This window comes from Octopus sinensis, linkage group LG18, assembly GCF_006345805.1.
Source record: "Octopus sinensis linkage group LG18, ASM634580v1, whole genome shotgun sequence".
Classification (NCBI taxonomy): Eukaryota; Metazoa; Mollusca; class Cephalopoda; order Octopoda; family Octopodidae; genus Octopus; species Octopus sinensis.
The window spans coordinates 1333067-1347061 of NC_043014.1; the positions used below are offsets into that span (position 1 = coordinate 1333067).

At 40.4% G+C, this 13995-nt stretch overlaps 1 protein-coding gene across 2 annotated transcripts; it reads left to right on the forward strand.

The window, feature by feature from the left end:
- The first annotated feature begins 562 nt into the window (after positions 1-562).
- LOC115221681 (BUD13 homolog) lies at positions 563-13995 on the forward strand. Of its 2 annotated transcripts, XM_036510635.1 has the most exons (6): positions 563-700; positions 5944-6596; positions 6639-7222; positions 9250-9404; positions 11764-11945; positions 13477-13995. In XM_036510635.1, exons 1-6 carry the CDS (start codon positions 606-608, stop codon positions 13650-13652), a joined length of 1845 nt encoding a protein of 614 aa, XP_036366528.1. In that variant the 5' UTR covers positions 563-605; the 3' UTR covers positions 13653-13995. The 2 variants fall into 2 exon arrangements, with proteins under 2 accessions (XP_036366528.1, XP_029647745.1); XM_029791885.2 differs by having other exon boundaries at positions 5944-7222.

The window sequence follows — 13995 nt, forward strand, 5'->3', positions numbered from 1 at the left end:
TGTCATTGGCAGAATTCTTTGTGCATCTGCAAACAGATTTGGGATTATTCTTTCAGCTCTTTACATTCTGAGTTCAAATCTCACCAAAGTCATCTTTGCCTTTCATCCTCTTTGATCAAATAAAGTAACCGTCAAGCACTGGAGTTGATGGTGTCAACAAGTCTTCTCCCATCAAAATTACAGGCCTTGTCCTTAAATTCGAAGCCATTATTATCACAGGAGACAAGAAGGCAGCATTTCGTCCGTCTTTATGTTCTGAGTTCAAATTCCGCCGAGGTCCACTTTGCCTTTCATCCTTCCGGGGTCGATAAATAAAGTACCAGTTGCGCACTGGGGTCGATATAATCCACTTAATTCGTTTGTCTGTCCTTGTTTGTCCCCTCTGTGTTTAGCCCCTCGTGGGTAATAAAGAAATCAATAATGATAATGACGATGATGATGATGATGATGATGATGATGATTAAGGCCATCCAAGTGCGCTGAGAGAAAGAGAAAGAGAAACAAAAGGAAAGAGAGAGAGAGAGGGAGGGGGAGAGACGAAGGGAGGTAAATCGTGACGACGTCTTCCTTTGAGCGGTTAAGAGAGGAGAGTTCCACTGTGAGCGATGGCGTCTGTGAGTAAAAGCGAATATCTGAAACGTTACATCTCGGAGGATTGCGACAAGAAGAAGAAGAAGAAGAAGATTAAAAAGGGGCCCAGGTAAAACCGACATCATCCTTTAACAATTACGCGTATCCGCTTTAGTAGGAATCGGTCTGGTAACCGCTCATTTTTGCTTGTTTATTGTGCGATAAACTTGGCCCAGTTCGATGTTGTTCTGCCGTTGAAAGTATGAAACACACAGACACACACACAGACACACACAGACACGTGTTTGTGCCTTTCGGGTCTTTGTTTGGAATCTATTCTCACAATCGATATCGATTAGCGGTGATTTATGAAGAAGAACAGAACAGCTTCGTGTGTGTGTGTTTGTGATGGTAGATAAAATACCCCAAACAAGGAGAGATGTCTTGTTTTTAACACCAAAGTCTCTTACAAAAGTTCTTCCGCCAAACTAATGCCGTTCCAAAGTTTGTATACAATTCATAAATGTGTATACAAGGCTGTATTTTAACCCTTCGTTGTTTCAAGTGCCTGTATTAATTGCTATAAACATTATCTTCCTTTCAGTTGTGGATCGTTTTCCCCTGTTAACCTTTTCTTATTCAGAGTCGGATAATCTGATGTATATCTGTGCGATTCCCAAATGTCTCTTATTACGTAACGAGAAACTCTGAGTAACAACGACAGAGGAATTCATCTGCTTAAAACGAATAAACTCAATAACCTGGATCTAATCTATTCGGTACATTATCTCCTGTTTGTATAGTCAAACGTGTGTGTGTGTGAGTATATATACATACATACATACATACATATATATATATATATATATATATATATATGTATACCGGAGTAAACACATAAATGTGAAACAAGGTGGAAAAAAGAGTACTCAAATACCAGTGGTAGAGTAATATGCTTTATTTAAAGCAGCAGAAAATTTAACAAAACCTGTTACTCTGAGTTTCACCTTGCCGTTCGCCGGACAGGTTTTGCTAGAATGGAACCGATATGTCAATTGACATATCGGTTCCATTCTAGCAAAACCTGTCCGATGAACGGCAACGGGAAACTCAGAGTAACAGGAGCTCCTAATAGTTGTTTGCTTTTGAGATAAAATAATTTGGCAGATTTATATACCATGCCATATATCCCCAGGCAATCTTCCAGGCTGTACACACACACTATGCATGTGTGCATACAATGTTATATTTATATAATGTGTGTGCGTGTGTTTTATATATATATATATATATATACATATATATGATCAGTTTCATTCAAGGCTGGGGCACCACCATTAGTGCTCATGTTTGTTTACATTTTTTTTTATAAGTTAAAGAGTGACTCATGAATCATTATATTAATGCAGTATATGGGGATCAGACAATAACTGTAAGCTAGTGTCAACGGTAGTTCCAGAAATTCCGAGCTGGTAACTTCAGCCTAGAAGATGAGCCTCGTCCTGGAAGATCTGTAGAGCTTGACAAGAATGTCCTCCAAACCCTAGCGGAACAAAATCCCATCGTAACTGTTGAGGAACTAACAGAAAAGCTTGGATTTGGTCATTCAACCATTCATTGACACCTACGTGCCATTGGAAAAGTCAGAAAATTGGGTCAATGGGTTCTTCACAAACTTTCCAAGTCTAATTGTGTGCTGAGAGTGAATGTGTGCTCTTCTTTGTTGTTGTCATGTCTCACGAATGAACCTTTTTTGGAACGAAAAGTGACTAGTGACGAGAAATGGGTTCTCTGTGTGAAAATGTCAAATGCTGAAGGCAGTGGGTAGGGAGAGGAGAAACACCAGCACCTCAGGCTAAGGAAGGTCTTCACCCACATATGTTGTTGCTATCTTTTTGGTGTGATGTGAATGGTTTAGTCTATTTGAACTTTTAAATCCAAACCAAAACGATAACAAAGGAGATCTACCGTGAGCAGCTTGAGTGGCTTAAGTCAATGCTAGAAATAAAACAACCATCTTTGGTTTCATGACGAAAGATGTTCTTCCATCGGGATAATGCTTGGTCACATACAGCGAGGATGACATTCCAAAGGTTGGAGCAGTTTGAATGGGAAACAATGCCCAACCCACCATATTCACTGGACATTACCCCATCTGATTATCATTTATTCCGCAATCTTCAAAATCATTTGGATGGAAAAAATATGAATTCTGTAAATGAGATCAGAATAGTACTGGAAAAGTATTTTCTGTCACAGACAAAATGAATTTTGGAAGAGGGGCCTTGCAAGTCTACCTGATAGATGGAAGAGCATTGTAGAAAATGAAGGAGAGTATATTTTAGATTACAAAAGAACTTTTTGTTTATCTTAATTTTGAAAAATAAAAGAAGTTTAAAAAAAACTGCTTTATTTAAGGGATAACCCAGTACATTTCTGTTCCTTACTCTCTCTCTCTCTCTCTCTCTCTCTATATATATATATATATATATATATATATATATATATCTGTCTGTCTGTATATCGATCTACAGACTCATGCATACATACCCAGTACTCATTGTGTGCATATGTGTATATATATATCATGGCGTTGTGTTTGCAAATATCTGAGCATGTTTTCGTTTCTTGGATCTCCTAAAGTGAAACAATTCTGAAAGAAAATCCTTGTACTTCCCCCTTTTGCTGCCAATCCCTTTAACTCTTTTCCGTTAATACACCATTGATACACCTGGGGAGTTAATCTCCTTCCTATAGATTTGGGAATCTTATGTTAATCTATGAATTCAACCCTTAATTTCCAACCAGTTTTAGTCACACCTTGTATTTTCATTATTCATCACTCATTTATGTCGATGGGCATACAAGAGAGATGGGTAAAAATAAGATTTTTCACTTTAAGGGAACACCAGTACAGAGTGCCCATCATCATCATCATCATTTTAACATTCACTTTTCCACGCTTGCATGGGTCAGATGGAGTTTGTTGAGGTGGATTTTTATAGCTGGTGCTCTTCCTGTCATCAACATTCACTTGTTTATAAACAAGTAAAAAGCTGTGAAGTGGTCGGCATTAGGAAGGGCATCCAGCCATAGAAACCATGCCAAAGCTGACAGGAGAGTTTGGTGCAGTCCTCTGGTTTGCCAGCTCCTGTTGAACCATCTCACCCGTGTCATCATGGAAAAATGGATACGAAATGAGGATGAATGATTGACAGCTATTTACAGTTGTCATGCAATGACACACACACACACACAACAGGCTTCTTTCAGTTTCTGTCTACCAAATCCACTCAGAAGGCTTTGGTCAGCCCAGGGCTATACTAGAAGACCCTTGCCCAAGGTGCTATGCAGTGGGATTGAACCTGATACCATGTGGTTGAGAAGCAAATGTCTTATCCCCACAGCCATACTTGCACCAAAGCCATGCACTTCTGATTACGTAAATTCGTTTCAGCCACCAAGATAAGAGATTTCTCAGAAATATTAATGTAACCATTGAGATAAGATAGCAAAAGTGTGACCTTCATGAAAAAGATCTCTTGTTGGGTGACACAGCTGAGTCAGCCCCGAAAAGAGAGAGGATTTTGGTACAACTGGCAAAAAATTAGACAAGTGAAGCTCATTGTAAATAAATAGTTTGTTTATTAGTGAAAAGGCCCAAATTTTTTAAGAAGGGTTAATTAGCCATGGCTGTGTGGTAAGACGCTTGCTTCCCAACTACAAGCTTTCAAGTTCATTCCCACTGCATGGCACTTTAGGAAAATGTCTTCTACTTTAGTCCTGGGAAGTACCAAGCTTAAAAAAGTGAAAAACGTTTGATTAAACCCTTCAAGGTGGTGTCCCAGCGTGGCCATAGCCTAATGACTGAAACCAGTATTAAACCACAATAAATATATTGGTGCCTGTTTACCTTTCGCCATACTACACCTCAATTAGTACCAGTTATATACTAGCGTCTGTTTGTTTACCTTGCCCCACAAACACACCACCGTAAATACCAGTCACATATACTGGAGACTGATTTCATCAAATGTCTGGATTTGTGTTTCAAGTAGAAATAATTAGTTTACCACAATTTTTCTCTTGTTGCTAACGTATGTTGGATAGGTTTGTAAACATTAATATTTCCCAAAAACTAGAGCAGATTAAAACCTGAAATTTATTATTATTATTACTAATGCTTTCATCATCATTGTTATTAATAAAATTATAACTCTAGCAGATTTTTTCCAAACCATTCAACTGAGAATGTCACAGACCTCTCAATGGTATTGATACTAGTTATGCTCTTGAGTCTATATTCATTGTAATCCTGTTTACTGAAATTGTAAATCTAGCCAACCCACATCATGTAAGATAAAATGCATGTAAAATGGATTATAAATTTGTTTTTACTTTCATAGGGTAGTGATAAGTGGTTGTAGTGATCCCCTTTGTTGTTGGTCTTGGAATGGTGAGAAATCGTCTGTAAGTTTTTTCCAGCCAAGTCAGCCTTAACCCTTTCGATGCCAACTCACCTGAGACCACCCCTGCAAACTCCTTTTAAAACCTTCCATCAAAATTCCATGTCCGTTTATGTTCCAAAAACCAACTTAATAAGGAGAAAGTTATTTTACCGAATTCTTTGTTATTTCAAAAAGTAATGGAATCAAAGGAAGTGTATTTCAGCAGAAATTTGGTAACAAAAAGGGTTAAGAAGAGAAATAAAAATGTAATTCTGATGTTTTGAATAATAATAATAATAATAATAATAATCATCATCATCATCATTGTTTAACGTCCGTTCTCCATGCTAGCATGGGTTGGACGGTTCGACCGGGGATCTGGGAAGCCAGAAGGCTGCACCAGGCTCCAGTCTGATCTGGCAGTGTTTCTACAGATGGATGCCCTTCCTAACGCCAACCACTCCGTGAGTGTAGTGGGTGCTTTTTACGTGCCACCCGCACAGGTGCCAGACGGAGCTGGCAATGGCCACGGTCGGATTGGTGCATTTTACGTGCCACCTGCACGGAAGCCAGTCGAGGCGGCGCTGGCATCGGCCACGAGTCGGATAGTGCTTTTTACATATCTCCAGTCCAGGGGTCCTGGCATCTGCCGGGTGCCAGTCATAGGATTGGTTCAATTTGGCGTTAAGAAGGGCATCCAGCTGTTGAAACCATGCCAAAGCAAACATGGAGCCTGAACTGCTGGTCAGCTCCTGTCAACCGTGCCAGCATAAAAAAATGGACATTAGATGGATTACAATAATGGTAATAATAATAATAATAATGATAATAATAATAATAATTGTAATGATGATTTTGCTGTGCTGTAATGTTTTATTGTAAATGTCAACATTCCATTCTAAACACTGTTTTGTTGTTGTTGCAGGCCACGGATATTTGATGATGATGTCGACCTGAAGTCTTTGATGCCTGACAATGCTGGAAATAACTTGGATGATGATTTACAGGAAAACCTTCCAACGGTGGCAGACTATATTGATGAGCGTCCGGTTCTTGTCCAGCAATTAGAACAGTTCCAAGATGCCAACCGATGGAAAATGGTTGCAAACAAAGTTGAAGATGGTGAGATCATCTCAGACAAGTCTGATGGAGAGATAGAGGATGATAGCCACCACGCGTCTCCAAAAAGTGATCTATCAAGCACAGATTCTGGAATGTCTTTGAAGAAAAAACAGTCAACCGACAGAAAGAAGCGGTACCACAGTTCAAACACAGACAAAGATGGTCGGTCATTAAAAGATGACCTCAAGAATAGAAGTCTGGACAGCAGTGATAGCTCTGATGGTCAAGATGATTCGGGTCCTGAAAGGTCTCCCAGCAGACGGCTCAGGCATAATCTAGCTTCAGATAAATCCCCCACCCATGGGTCAGCCAGTGATTCTGACCAGCATTCTAAGCATAAAAGACGGTCATTGAATCAATCAGATTCTGATCAATCAATGCCAAGACATGGCAGACATGATTCTGACTCTGAAGATACTCTGCCAAGACAGAGTCGACACATGTCAGATTCTGACCATTCTCTGCCGAGACGTGGCCGACATAAGTCAGATTCCGATAATTCTCTGCCGAGACGTGGTAGGCATGACTCGGATTCTGATCAATCGGTTTCAAGACAAAACAAGCTGGAATCAGACTCTGACCTTTCCTCGTCTGATTCCGATCAGCCAGTTCCACGTCGAAGACAGTATTCAGGCTCCAGGTATCGGCACCTTGCTAATTCAAGCCACACCTCACCAAAACGTCAAGTGGATTCCGACAACTCATCCCATCGTAAAAAGAAGGTGATGGACTCAGACTCTGATCTCTCTCCTGTTCGGTCATCTCATCGAGGCTCCACAACATCACCACAACGAAAGAGACGCTCTAGACCTGGTCAGATGTCACCATCACGATATAACCATTCTAGTGCCTACCCTAAGGACCGGCATGCAACGCAACGATCCCATGACAACGATGATTCTGATCTCTCCCCTCCTCGTCATGGACACCGTCACAGTTCTTCAGCATCACCACGAAGCGCTGATGGGAAAGGAAGACCCCAGAGAACTCTAGGAGGAACCAGAGCTGGTCTGTCTTCAGCTGCAGAGACGAGGAAAGAGATTCGTCACATGCGACAGAGAGAAAACAAGTTATTTCAGCAGGTAGGTTTCTCTCTCTCTATAAAATAGGGTTGTCAAGAGATAGAAATGTTAAGATTGGCAGAAATAGAGAGCTTTGTTTCTTTGTTCTCTTGCTGTTAATTTTACGCCCCTCCCCACAAATTGTATTCTTTCTTTCTGAAGGACAGATTGATGTTTGTGTATGAAGTATGTTGCTGCGTTAGCAGTGAGATGTGGACATTAAATACGGAGGATGTGCATCGGTTGGTAAAAGAACGATGTGAGTGTGTTGTGTTGGATGTGTGATGTCAGTTTGTACGAACAAATGAGGTCCAGAAGAAGTGAAGGACTTGTGATGTGTGTGGATGATGACAGGTGAGTGAAGAAGTGCCATGTGGGAGAAACTAGTGGAAGACCAAGGTAGACGTAGACAGAAATAGCGAAGGTTGATCTCAGGATGACAGAAAAATACATGGGTGTTGGAGAAGATCCACCTAACCCATGCAGGCATAGAAAAATGGATGTAAATAGGATGATGATGATGATGATGATGATGGTGATGTATGTGTAAAATATATATTAAAATATATATATAAAATACACACACACACACACACCTGTATACATTAAAGAAAAAAAATTTGTAAAATATTCTTTATATATTCACAATATTTAAAGAGTTTCTTGAAATGAAAATTCTTTATTTACATAAAAAATCCTAAAAAGACACACTTTTTGGAACAAAGTCTCATATTCCAAGTGTTTTTGCTGCTTTGGTTTCTCAAACGCATATGTGTGTGTGTGTGTGTGTGTGTCTACACACACTTGTCATCATTTTTGTGTCCATTTTTTAATGCCTTTTTAAGGGTTAGAGATGTCCCTTCTCTCCAATAGTCTCTCTCCATTAGTTGCAGCCCCATGTCCCTCTTTCACAAAGTTCAGCCCCTTGAGATCAGCCTTCTTCACATCTCATATCTTCCATGGTTTGTCTTCTGCAATTCAAGTACTTTGCACCTGAATCACTTGGCCCTACCCACCTCTCACCCACCAACACAGCCTCCTCTTTTGTACACTTTACAGAGTGTACTGGGTGCTTTTTATGTGGCACCATCACCAGGGCTTTTTATGTGCGTTTTACATGGCACCATGGTTTTAGGATGTCAATTCTGTTGTGGTGGGCAGGTCTTCTCGAGTACAGCAATGCACCCCATAACTCGGTCCTCTGTTTTGAGATCGATCTTCAGCACTTCTTCCCATGTCTTCCTGGGTTTCCCTCTTCCACAAATTCTCTCCACTTTAAGTGACTGTTACTTCTTTATCCAGCTGTCCTCATCCATCTGCATCACATGACCAAACCAGTGCAGTCCCCCCTCCCTTGCACACTGCATCTAAAGCCCCTTATGCCCAACTTCTCCCTCAATACACCAATGCTCTGTTGCACATGCACACTGACATTGCACATCCAGCAGAGCATACCAACTTCATCTCTCTCCAGCCTTTGCATGTCCTCCACATTCAGGGCCCATGTCTTACTACCATGTAGCATTGCAGTTTGTACACATGCATCATACAGTCTTCCCTTTACTCGGGGAGAGAGAAAGAGAGAGACTTTTGGTTGTCAGCAGAGGTCACAGCTCTCTGAACTCTCTCCAACATATTCTTATTATAACAATTACACTTTCTGTACAACCTCCTCCACTGCTAATTAGGTCACCTGGGTAGCAAAAATTACCTACAACTTCCAGAGACCTACCAAGACATTTAAGGAGATCAATTTCCCCATGTACCTGTGGTCTTTATGGCTCCTGTACATCTTCTGGGTCTAAAGCGTACCCCAAAATACTGTATATCACAATGTTGCCGTCAAGGAGTTAAGGACTCAGGGCGTGGTATGGCTTAGTGGACAGTATAATTCCAAAGATGGGGTGGTCAAGGCTGAGATGTCTTTGATCATTAACGGCCCCCTCCACTTCCCCCCACCAATCATTGCAACAGTATTCCGTCCCCCAACTCCAGGTAATGTGTAGATAAAGCTGTTATTAACTCTGCTCCTTACACCTTTTATGCAGATGGATACCTCAGTATCAGGTAAAAATGCGGAGACTGTGATCCGGGATCGATCTACAGGACGTAGACGTGACATGAAGCAGGAACTCGCCAAAAAGGAAGAGGAACAGAAGAAGAAAGCTGAGAAGGATGCGAAATACGCCGAATGGGGGAAAGGGTGAGTGTCCTTGTCTTTTCCTCTTTTCTTTCCTCCCCCCCACTCCCACCATTCATAACCCCCCACTTTCCATCAACCATTTTATTATACTTGTATAACCTTATAATACTCTTTTCTCTTTTACCTGTTTCAGTCATTTGGCTGCGGCCATGCTGGAGCACCGCCTTTAGTCGAGCAAATCGACCCCGGGACTTATTCTTTGTAAGCCCAGTACTTATTCTATCGGTCTCTTTTGCCGAACCGCTAAGTGACGGGGACGTAAACACACCAGCATCGGTTGTCAAGCAATGCTAGGGGGACAAACACAGACACACATACATATACATATATACACATATATATGACAGGCTTCTTTCAGTTTCCGTCTACCAAATCCACTCACAAGGCTTTGGTCAGCCCGAGGCCATAGTAGAAGACACTTGCCCAAGATGCCACGCAGTGGGACTGAATCCGGAACCATGTGGTTGGTTAGCAAGCTACTTACCACACAGCCACTCCTGCGCCTATAATGTAGAATATAATGTAATATATATGACCAGCGTCGCCTTACTGGCACGTGGAAAAACATTCGAGCAAGGTCGTTGCCAGTGCCGCTGGACTGGCTCCTGTGCAGGTGGCACGTAAAAGACACCATTTGAACGTGGCCAAATGGTTGAGCGTCCAACCCATGCTGACGTGGAAAGTAGACGTTAAGCGACGAATTATGATGTATTATATAACTATGTAATGTCTAATATAGAAAGTCTTTAATGTGCTGCAAATTGCTTATATTAGACACTGAATGACGATACTGTCAAAACTCAACAATTAACGGTGTGTGGCGCTCGTGCGCGGTACAGGAGCGTATTCACGACTGTGTTTCATGCGAGTAATATAATCGACCTTGTGAGAAGGCTTGCTGGGTTTCCCTCTTCCACAATTCTCTCCACTTTAAGAAGGCTTTCTGGCAGAATCGTTAGCAAGCTGGGTGAAATGCTTCGCAGCATTTCGTCCGACTCTTTACATTCTGAGTTCAAATTCCGCAGAGGTCGACTTTGCCTCTCATCTTTTCGAAATCGATAAAATATGTACTATTCGATCACTGGGGTCCATACGATCAATTTGCTTCCTCCCGTGAAGTTGCTGGCTTTGTGCCAAAAGTCGGAACCAATGTAATTTGACAAAGGCTGACTTTTGAAGGGAGATAACTGTAATCTTTTATTTCAGAGTTAGCTCCCTTGATTACTATACAATAATTACCGTGTTGCTTGTTGCATGCGGAACAGACTTTCGTCGCTCTAACACAAATGATATTAGCCAGTATTATTGGGATTGATAATGTATATTTAAAGACTGATTTTGAGTTTATTCTTAAATATTCGTTATTTTTTCATGAAATTTAAAAAAAAAAAAAAAAAATTGTAATTATTACCCCTATGTGTCCATTATATATATATATATATATATATATATGTAGGTCCCGGGTTGATTCGGGGTTAACCACAGTAAATAAGGTACTCAATACATAGCAGAGTAAAATTAATTTATATAGAAGGAGCTTCTACAGGACTAGAACTGTTTCATTCAAGAGAAATCTTCAGGAGCTTCCTGAAGATTTCTCTTGAATGAAACAGTTCTAGTCCTGTAGAAGCTCCTTCTATATAATAAATATATATATATATATATATATATATATATATAATATATGTATATGTAAAAAAATACAAACCGGGACAGGAACGCAAAACATTTAGAAGACGATACAAAAAACACGGACGGGACATTCGAAGCCTTCAATCTTCAGTCAAGAATCGGATTATCTTCGCAATTTCAGCTGATTAATACATGTATATGGCTTATATCTGCCCTTTGTGTTTAGATATGTGTCAGCTTTGATGAGGAGCATTATTGACCTTGGAACTTGTCTCTTTCGAATTAATACTTCTTTGATATAAACGCTCAATAAATTTAGCCCTACACTGTTGCTTCTTGAAAAGAATTCACCTCAATAATTTTTCATTACCTATATATATATACACACACTCACACATATATATATATATATATATATATATCTCAAACGATATATAATCGTAAGGTGGTTTTTTTCTAATTTATATATTTATATTATATTTTGTGAAATTTGATTTAGTATTTCTAAATTGAATTTTTCCCTGTAAGTTTGAAATAATATTCCCTCATATTATATATATATGCACATATGTATGTATATGTGTGTTATGTATGTATATATATATGTAAGTATATATATGTGTGTGTGTGTATATATATATATATATATATATATATACATACACATGAAAATATTATGTGTATTGTGTTTTCTAACATGTGTTTCTTTTTATTGTTGAATGGTCAGTTTAAAACAGAAAGCCCAGCAACAACAGGCTGTTCAAGATTCTGTCTATGAGATGTCCAAGCCTCTGGCCAGATATAAAGATGATAAAGATCTTGACCAGATGTTGAGGGAGAAAATTAGACCCGATGATCCAATGTTGGCCTTTATTAAGAAGAAAAAGAAACCAGACAAAAACGTGAAAGGTGAACTTTTTTATTTGTCTTAGTTTAGTTTGTTTGTTCAGTTGTGTGTATGTGTGTGTGTGTGTGTGTGTGTGTGTGTATAGGTTATAAACCTGGAGTGGTATATAAACCTGTACCAGTTTAGATGCCTTGAATGGAGCACAGTTTATATATATCTATTTCTTTACTACCCACAAGGGGCTAAACACAGAGAGGACAAACAAGGACAGACAAACAGATTAAGTCGATTACATCGGCCCCAGTGCATAACTGGTACTTAATTTATCGACCCCGAAAGGATGAAAGGCAAAGTAAACCTCGCCGGAATTTGAACGTAACGGCAGACAAAATACAGCTATGCATTTCGCCCGTACACACACAGACACACGCGTGTGTGTGTGGGGGTTGGGGGGGTGTCACATGGCACTGACATCTTTGTGTGGAAAGTTAATGACAAATGAAGAGGGACATCTTTCATGAAGGAGTGTGTGTGTGATGTTGGCCGTGAGACAGCAAATGTCTCCCAAAAATGTCTCCTCTGTTATCCTCAAGCAACGCATACCAGCACCCATCAAACTCTCCCTCTAAGGATATATCTAGTCTTTGGAACCTTGGCTCAGCATAACCCATTTCTAAGCAAGGAAACCCTTCAGCCCCCTGCTAACTCTTGTCCAGTTGTGCTTGCTCACAGAGGTAACAGAGACAGTTGTTTGGAGACGGGGAGCTTCATCTCTGGCCTCAGTTTGGTGAAAAGGAAATTGGGGCTGGAAAGGAGATCCCTCTCAGCAAGAATGTACAAAGACAGAAGAGGCACGTGTAGCAAGAATGCTGTGTGTGAAAGACACTACGTGAACGTCATAAGGCTTACCAAAAGGTGTCAGTAGCGGAACAGGGCTCGTGGGGTCGGAGCTAAAACCCGTTCTCCTACCTCATTTCATGTTTGTCAATTTGTTTTGTAATTTGTGTTACCATCTGATTTTCCATTTGGTTTTGTTGTAAATTTTTATATCTCGTTTTGTGTGTCTGACCCCAAATCAGGCTGTATTGTCCCCTCTAAGTTGGCCTTGTGTGGGCAATAAAGAAACAAGTTGTTAACTACAACAGTCTCTAACTTGAATCTCTTCTCCTTGTTAGTGATAACCACTACTGCAGCCTCCATAAAACCAGATCTCCGAACAATTTGCTGTCCTGTCTGTGCGTCACCAGTGAACTGTTGTCCTGGACATATTTGCTGCCAATGGCGATATCTGAGTTGGAAGCCAGTAAAACTTTCAACTGTGAACCTCTTGATCAATGGCATTTTGTCTGATGGCACAATCATGGTTTGTGCTGGTCGAAGAGTCTGTAACCGACATTCTATCAACCTCAGTGTGATACAAGGTTTGGGGTTCAAGGCCTGCCCCTTGCTCTTAAGCACCAACAACCGACCCCCATCGTCACTTGCTCCGATGTCAACAATTCCATCCTTGAAAATTTTATTGTTTTACAATTTGTCTAATTTTTTTGAACTTTTCATTGACCCCTTTTTTTCTTCTTGCATTTCTTTTTCTAGAAAAACCAATGTATAAGGGACCCCCGGCGCCCCCTAACAGGTACAACATCCAGCCTGGTTACAGATGGGATGGAGTGGACCGTTCGAACGGTTACGAAACACAACTGTATGCCAAGATTGCAGAGAAGAAAGCCACAGCACAGATGGCCTACAAGTGGAGTGTTGAAGAAATGTAAATAGTTAGTTTCAGCAGGGAGGGCATGGGTGGGTTGGGCTGGTTGTTAAGTGGCAACATTTGGCCAGGCACCTTGGCAATGCTGGACATTGGCAAAGATGTTGAAAACTCCTCTTAACTGATGAACATATGAAGACATTGGTGTGTGTGTGTGTGGTGTTGGGACTGACTCACACACACACAGAGAAACCCTCGCACTCATATTCAGGGGTCATCCTATGTCAAACCCATGTGTGCTTCTGCATGCACCCATAAACTTAATCACATCAACACACAAAACAAACGGACATCATCATCATCATCATCATTATTATTAATAATAATAAAGGAACCATTATTACTAC